Genomic DNA, 8,375 nt, shown 5'->3' on the forward strand with positions numbered 1-8,375 from the left:
CGCGCCTTGAAAAATCTCATATGAAATCACGAGGCGGGCAAGCGCGCAAGCAAGCATTACTCAACCACTTGCATCACGAGTCAGGACACACGGCTGTTAAAAACCGTACTATTACTGTAACCCGCGAGGCTTCGATGCCAGATCTATCGAAACCGTTGAGCTGTAAACATAACAACTGTAGAGACGGAAAATACCAGACGACGACCCTCTATTTCTTTATTTACCATAACAACCATGATCATGACATCCTACTACCCCCGCGCGTGGCTGCTGCTTAATTAGCTTGCTCCGCGCGTCAGGCAACTTTGAAGGGGGAAAAAAAAGAACTACGGGAGAGGATACACCGATACATGACTACTGTAGACTGAAGACTGTACAGTGCTACATGCTCGATCGCTCTAGCAGAGGGGAACTGCAGCACCATTGATTATGGCCCTAATGATGCCGGGACGGACCGGGGGCAGCGAAAAGCCTGGCGATGCGGATCGGTGGCCGGGGGCGGGCATGCAACGCGCGACGAGCCGACGACGACGACGTGCATCCAAGCACGAGGCTGCTGCGGCCACGACGCAATGATGACTGGCTACGTACTTAGGCACACGCACTAGCAGAGTAGCAGCACGCGACGCGCCAGACCGAGGTGGTTAGGTCGTCCTGGTACGGCGACGGACTGACGGTTTTGCGGTACGCATGTTCGTAGCGAAGCGAGCGGTCGGCCTTCGGTCCATCTGGCTGGCTTAACTTGGCTTGTCTTACTGCAGATACAGCTGCTTCTATCTCGCTGGCTAATACAGCATACAGATACAGCAGCGCCAATTGACATGCAAGACTACATCGTGGGCGTCGTGACAGCTAGCTGCTGCTTTCGAGATACTGTAAAGCAAAGACAATGACGAACAAATGATTGCACAAGTCAAAGCCGAGGAGTGGGGTGCGGGTGCGGGTGCAGGGCGAGCGTGCAGCTGGACCATCATCTGCAACAGATAGCTCTGCTCTGGCTAGGAAAAAGGGAAAGCGAGGCCTACCTAGACGCAGCAGAACACATCTACGCTACGTCCGTGCATGGGCCATGGGCCCCCTTCTCAGCTTTGACCAGAGCGGCAGGCAAAGCTCCCCAACGTGCAGTGGAGCAGGAGCACCGTCGTCGAAGCTCAGCCACTGGCCAAAAGCAGATCGAGCAATTAAGAGAAACCAGCAGCCACACTGACCCGCATCATTTGCACCAGCCGCCTCTCGGCAAACGTTGCGCTGTGCGCATACATGTGCTAGTAATAGTAGCACACGTCTTCCTCCTCCTCCGGCCCGGCCCGGCCGCCTGAGGCAGTATAGGCAGGTAGTAGCAGGCTAACTAGTGGCTAGCCTGTTGCGATCTATTAGCGCGCGTCCCTCTCCAGTCACCACGACAACTTTTCCCCCCACGCGACGCGAGACAAACGGGGGACGGACGGGAGAAGGCTTTATCTGGACACGCACGCCTTTGCATTGCACCCACCTAACGCCGCCGCTGACGATGACTTTGTTAATACACGGACGATCGATCGATCGCGCATCCAGGGGGGGTTTAGTCCAACATGCTTAGCCAAGTAATCATGGCGATTGCGCTAGCGCCCGCGCTTTTGTGGACTTGGGCCACATACCGCATGTTTGGTTCACTGCTGAGATGGTGCAGCTGCATCCGTGGAACTTTAAAGCACATTTTGTTTGGTTATTGAATGAGCTGATACAGGCGCCCGGTATGCAGAAAAGACAGGCGAGCCAGGCTCCGCAGAGACGCTCGTTGGCTGCGTACGCGCGCGTGCAAGCACGCCTCATACAACCTTATGTTCATGCACGCAAAACCAAAAACATTTTTTGGTTTGTTTTTTTTGTTATATTTCTAACTAAAAGATTTAATCACTGAACTGATTTTATATTTATGTTTTTGGTATTTTATGAATAAAACTAGACCACACATGCTGTATAATACTTGAAGATTTATTTGTACACTTTTTCTAATACACGTTCTGATACAGATAACCAAACACGAGCTATATTTGTTCTGAATGTACTAATGCAGACAACCAAACACAAGTTTATGCACGTACCTAGCCTGCACATAAAGAGTCTGGCTCCATACATACGGACCAGGCTATCACTATGCAACAACCAAACATGCGGATAGAGACGAGACGAGCAATCATGCGGCGAGAAGTTGTGTGCTTGTCGTTGGATCTTGCCCAAATACACAGCTCCAAATAATCTTGGCAAGATACCAGTATATGCATCATGCATGCAAACGGTATGCTAAATCTACGTACCATGTAAGTTGTAACACGCTTCCACAGATAGGCCGGCCAGTGAAATATGTCATGTCCTTACCAATTAATTTAGGAAAGTCTTTCAGTTTACCATGTTCAAACTTACTAGATTCTGGGATCGAGAGCCTGTTTCTAAAAAATACGGGGCTCTAAGAGCGTCTCCAGGAATATACTCACCGCCGGCCGGGCGGCTCACGGAAACAAGATTGGGATCCCAAATGCAAGGATGTTGGCAAGATTTTGGTAGCAAACCAAATACCAACCAGAATTATAGCCTTTTCAAACCTCCGATGTGACGTACTCTATCCGTTTCTTTTTAGTTATCGCTGAATAGTTCAATTTTGCACTATCCCGCGACAACTAAAACAAAATGGAGGGAATATTTTTTAAGCCGACCAAATAGGCCAGTAGTCTCGGAAACAGAACTCAGCATATGGGATTATTATTGCACTCTCAGCATATGGGATTATTCCAGTCTCCAGATTGCTAAACCCTACAACTTCATTTTTTTTTCGGAACGGACTTCGTTTTGTTGTTCCGAGAGCCGTCTTCCTTTTGAGTTCCTCCGAAGCTCCGCCAGGCGGCCAAGCTTAACAGAAAAAGGCCCAAGAGGCGCCCTCATCAACACTGGAAACCTAGAAGGGCCCAAAACAATCGGCTCGGTATCTTAGCGTACAAGGGCTGGGCTTGAACAACACAAGAGTTTATCCCAGAATCAGCCCATGTGCTTCTGGTGTATATATTGCTTATAGACGATTTCACATTTTTTTTTTCACTTCCAAATGCGTACGCATCAACGCCTCATAAAGTCATCATAATTCGGAATTCCTCGCAAACAAATGTTAGAGTAGCGCTATGTCTGGTAGCGTGGTAGCGTACGGCATCCAATCCACCGGTGCGGGCAGCCGTAGAGCACGAGTATCGCAGACATTATTTCTTTGTAGATCGATCCAAGTATCCAACTGTGAGCTAGCTTGTCGTCTTTGGTTCCCCAGCGATGCTCTTTCGACCGTTCGCAGGTCAAAAGAACGTGATCCGTCCCGTTCGCAGTTTTGTAGGACAATACCGTAGGTAGCAGCTTGTCCTTGCTGAAAGGTCATTAACATATTATTAGCACCTAGTCTAACCCTATAAGATCAGCTGCATGATATATTTTTTTTTCTATTCGTATGGCTGAATCGAGACACCGTAATTGCATGCGGCAGCTAAACACAACAAAGATTAGCTGTATGCTCCCCGCTCTGTCAAAACAAATATACTTAAAAGTTGTATGCCAATTAAAATAGATCATATCTGACCAAGTCTCTAGTTAACAGTATTTATTTTTATGTCTCCAAGTCATTTTATTATAAAATGGTAATTAATCTAATATATTTTTTCTATTTTTCTGAGCATGAATTGATTAAGATTTATAATTAAATACATAAACTTTAAACATTTACGCGTTTTCTCTTGAAATCAAACTGTCTGTGTGTGTGGTGGTGGGTGGGGTGGGGGGCAAAAGGCCCCTTCCAACATTTTTTTAACGCCAACACCCTAACACCTCCCACAGAAACTAAAACTAAGCAAGGAGCCAAATAGAACGGAGTCGTTCCATTCCTGATTCTAGGAACGGAGCCGCTCTGTTCTGTGTTTGGTAATCTGGAACGGAGCGGCTCTATTTTTTGTTTGGTTGCAGAGTGAACGAAACGGAGCGTGACTGTGAGAGTGGGATGGGAACAGAGCGGCTCCGTCCGGTTGATTTTTTGGAGCGGAATGGTTCCGGATCTGAGGAGAATATTCCCTAATTAGAGTCATTCTGTTCTAGTTCCTTTGTAACCAAACAGCAACAAAACTGGGACAGAACGGTTCCGTTCTACTTGGCTCTTCAACCAAACACTACTAACAAAAACTCAAGAGAGGTCCCGGGCCAGGAAGAGAACGGTCCAACAGGTTACACAGTATTCAAATCCATAATCCCTGTGAAGACTAGCTTTGGTCCTGGATAAATTCAAATTAAAATCACTTAAATCTGCACCTTTGTAGTCAGTCAAACCCTATATGTCAATCGACAATATACATTTGTGTACGAGCACCACAATCATCCTCTTGCATTGAAGTTGTCAAACGTACGTCATTGTTTAGGCCCCGTTTCAATCTCACGGGATAAACTTTAGCTTCCTGCTAAACTTTAGCTATATGAATTGAAGTGCTAAAGTTTAGTTTCAATTACCACCATTAGCTCTCCTGTTTAGATTATAAACGGCTAAAAGTAGCTAAAAAAAAGCTGCTAAAGTTTATCTCGCGAGATTAAAACAGGGCCTTACTCTCTTGCCAACGAGGACACGAGAGGGATTTTGTTGAACGCTTTCCTTGTATCATGCCATGTGGGTTGTGGATTATATCTCAGTCCCAGAACCACTGTGTGTTGGCATTAATGGCCACATGCTTCCGTCCTGTGAAATACAAATCTTCAATTAGAAAATGCCTATGACTATGAATAGCACCTTGGTCAAAGCCTCTAGACTTCGATAATATTTGACAGTGTGAAGAAAACTGTAGCTACTCAATTCTGGAATTGGTTGTGTTTTGTAACTGCAGTAGTTTGATTTCGAAGCCTGAATGCTGGGGCCGCTACAGTTTGACACCAACACTTTTAGAATGTATGCATTTTTCTCTCGTTGTCTTTGCTAGTTTGAAATGTGTTTCATCTTATTAGACCATGTTTAAATGTACTATAACTAATAGTTAACTGCTACAATTATTTGCAGATATTCAAATAGTTCAGCTAATAGTTCAGATATTAGCTACTTTTAGAAAATTAGCTAATAATTAGCTAACTAATTCCACTAGCAACTTTTTACTAACTAACTATTAGCTTCAGTGCATTCAAACATCCCCTAAGGATTATAGATTTATGAGATGATGTCAAATCAAACCACATATTGCTTGATATTTCTAGCAATAAACTAGCAAGCTCAGTTTACTAAGCGATGTGTATGTTTACTAATGATGTGTGTGTTTTCGGTTTTGCTGTGCAGAGTACACTTGATATTGAAAAGATTTCCATCTATTTTCAGTGTTTGTTCGACCCCACAAAGGGCATCATTGTGCTGCAATGTGGGCATACCAATCATCTCATACCATACGCATAGAGGAACTGAACCTATTGGTGGAAAGGAACCAGCGATCTTTTGTTATTAAGGTAATTGCCAAGTCAAACCTTCTGAGTGCAGTGTAATAGCATGCAGTAGCTTCCGAGTTCCGATGGATCATGCATGTTTGTACTGGGGAAATATTATGATATCTAGAAAACCAAAGTATAAGACTTATTTCGGCTATAGATACCACAATGTCGTCAATGTTATCTGTGTTCCTTTTATCAGTTGATTTTATTTTTTTTTTCTAGACGCAATCACGCAACCATAGCGATAGCACGGGCAATATTAGTTAAATAAAAAGAGAACGGAATTGGCTCTCTAGAATGATGAAGAAAATACAGAGAAATTATTGTAGAGTGCAGGGAGATATAAAGACTGATTTTTAATAGCTTTTCAAATAAGGATTATACTTGTTTGACTAGGCTTCTCTGGAGCGGCTATGGCTCCTGTCAGAACCCTGCCAAACAACCATCAGACCATGAAGAAATGATACTAAACTTTTTTCTTAGTGGTCCGGCAGTGTTTTCTTCCGGCTCCTTACAAAATCACCACAAATTATGATAAAATTGCCACCGGAGCCATTTTGCCCAATGTTTTCCAAAACAGTTTTAGCTCCGCAGCAGCCAGAGCTGAAGCCCTGCTAATTTGGTCTTAGAGAGTGGTTTAAAAAATGGTTGAAAATGCTCGTCTTCGAATAGTAGTTAGTGTGATGTGTCAAGATGGGTAGGTTCTTATGGCCCCATATGGTTAGGTTATATACTTGTATAGGAATCTATATATGTTAGGAACTTATTCTCAATTATATCATAAGTTTTAGAACATTTAAACAGGACCTGACATAGTAAGGCCAGTTTCGGTGAAATTTTGTCTTAGTTTTATTTACATTTAACACTGATACATTACCAAATTTAATGATTTAACAGGGAAATTATAAAGCGACAATTTCATCGTGATGAAACCTGTCGGATAGTTATAACGCAGCGCTATAGAAGTCTTCGCCGAGACTGGGCTAAGTAGAACCATATCCTGGACATGCACAGCAAGCCGCCGCAGTGCATCACCGGGACGAAGGCACGGGTACGGCCTTGAGCGGCGTGACCATGTTGAGCGACGTGCCGAACCAGTCCCTGACGTCCACGTCGCATGGCTTCATCCCCTCGGGCAGCCTCCACTCGAACGCGTGCAGCATGGAGGCCAGGAGCAGCGTCACCACCCGCGTGGCCATGGGCGCGCCGGGGCACGCCCTCCGCCCGGCCCCGAACGGCATGAACTCAAGCCGGTCCGTCCCACGGAAGTCCGCGTCGCTCGCGCCCACGAACCGCTCAGGCACGAACGCCTCGGGCTCCGCCCACGACGCCGGGTCGCGCATGATCGCCCATAGGTTTATGATCACCTTGGTGCCGGCGGGCACCGTGAAGCCGCCCACCTCCGCGCCGTCGGCCATGGCCAGGTGCGGCACCAGCATTGGGCTCGGCGGGTGGAGTCGCATGCTCTCCATCACCACGGCGCGGAGATAGGGCAGCCTGCCGACGTCCGACTCGTCCGGGCACGGCTTGGAGCCCAGCGCGTCCCGCAGCTCCGCGCGGACCTTGGACATCACGGCCGGGTGCCGGAGCAGCTCGGCCATCGTCCACTCCACCGCGATCGTGTTCGTGTCCGTTCCTGCGGCGAAGAGATCCTGCATGGGCGGCGGACACATAAAAAAATGACAATTCCACAAAGATTGCGAAAATGTGAGTACCAAAATTTGCCGACCATATATTTTGGACGGTTCGAAATAGACAATGCTGGCATGCGCGCGCGGCTGGGTCCAATGGACAGGTGGATAGAAACGTACCAAAAGAAAAGACTTGACAGTTTGCAGGCTGAGTTGATCCATCGAGTGAAGCTGAAGCAGCACGTCTAAGAAATCATCACCAACATGTTCACCACTGCCCCGAGCTTTGACACGGCGGGCGATGATCGGATCGAAGAAGTCGTAGAACCTCCCGATGAACTCAGCGCTGCGGCGGCGACGGCCCTGCAAGTCGAGCCTGGCGAGCACGGGGAAGAGGTCCGAGAGGTTGGGCTTGGTGGCCTCCTCGACGGTGTCTCTCACAAGCGTCTCCAGCTCCCGTGCGCGGTCCGAGCTCAGGCCGGCCACGTCCTCGGAGAAGAGCGCGCCGGAGACGAGGTTGAGCACGCACGAGAACACGACGCGGCCCACTTCCAGGGTCTCGCCGGTGCGGCGGCCCAGGCATGACACCAGCTGCCTCACCGCCTCCTCCCGCGTGGCGCGCGTCGCTTCCAGCCCGCGCGCTGAGAAGAGGTGGTTGGTGCACACGGCGCGGAGCCGCTTCCACAGCTGGCTGGTGGCTGGGAGCCAGATGACGGAGCGCTCGTGGTTCCCCAGCGCGCGTCCGGCGTCGGTCACCGACCGCGCCGCCAGCACGTTGTCGTACCTCTGCAGCACGTCGCGCGCCGCCGCGGCGGAGGAGACCACGATGGCGTCGGTAGTGCCCAACCTCAGGGACATGACCGGCCCGTGCGTCTCTGCAAGCCTGGCGAGGGCGTGGTGCGGCTCACCTCGGAGCTCCAGGATGTTGCCGACGAGCGGCAGAGGTGCTGGGCCAGGTGCGCGCCGCCGCGCCTTCTCGGAGCTCGTATTGGATGAAGAGAAGAGCTTGTAGAGGAGGCAGGAGGCGAGTGAGACGTAGAGCAACCATAGCAGGGTTGGAGGGGATCGTATCCAATGCACAAGGGCCACGCCGTGCACAAATGCACAAAACGAAATCTGGCCGTCTATTTTCCATCCAACGACATGACGGCACGGGGGGTTTTTCACAAAACAGACTCGGCAAGCTACGGAGGCTGCGGGAGGGTTCATCTGCATATTTACGACGGCTGTTGGATGTGAGACGGACGGCCAGGTTTCGTTTTGTGCATTTGTGCACGGCGT

At 48.6% G+C, this 8,375-nt stretch overlaps 1 protein-coding gene across 1 annotated transcript; it reads right to left on the minus strand.

Annotated features, from left to right (window-relative positions):
- Positions 1 to 6,220: 6,220 nt before the first annotated feature.
- Positions 6,221 to 8,103, minus strand: LOC100273519 (putative cytochrome P450 superfamily protein). The gene is made up of 2 exons (NM_001147937.1): positions 7,275 to 8,103; positions 6,221 to 7,115 (listed from the first exon to the last, which is right to left on the minus strand). Exons 1-2 carry the CDS (start codon positions 7,950 to 7,952, stop codon positions 6,495 to 6,497), a joined length of 1,299 nt encoding a protein of 432 aa, NP_001141409.1. The 5' UTR covers positions 7,953 to 8,103; the 3' UTR covers positions 6,221 to 6,494.
- Between the last annotated feature and the right edge of the window lie 272 nt (positions 8,104 to 8,375).

Source organism: Zea mays, chromosome 7 (genome assembly GCF_902167145.1).
Source record: "Zea mays cultivar B73 chromosome 7, Zm-B73-REFERENCE-NAM-5.0, whole genome shotgun sequence".
Taxonomy (NCBI): Eukaryota; Viridiplantae; Streptophyta; class Magnoliopsida; order Poales; family Poaceae; genus Zea; species Zea mays.

What these genes read in the sequence shown, in the direction of transcription:
- LOC100273519 (NM_001147937.1), bottom strand. Translation starts at nt 7,952, where the DNA reads ATGTCCCTGAGGTTGGGCACTACCGACGCCATCGTGGTCTCCTCCGCC. An exon ending in CTGTCAAGTCTTTTCTTTTG is followed by an intron (nt 7,116 to 7,274) that starts GTACGTTTCTAT and finishes CCGCCCATGCAG; the next exon opens with GATCTCTTCGCCGCAGGAAC.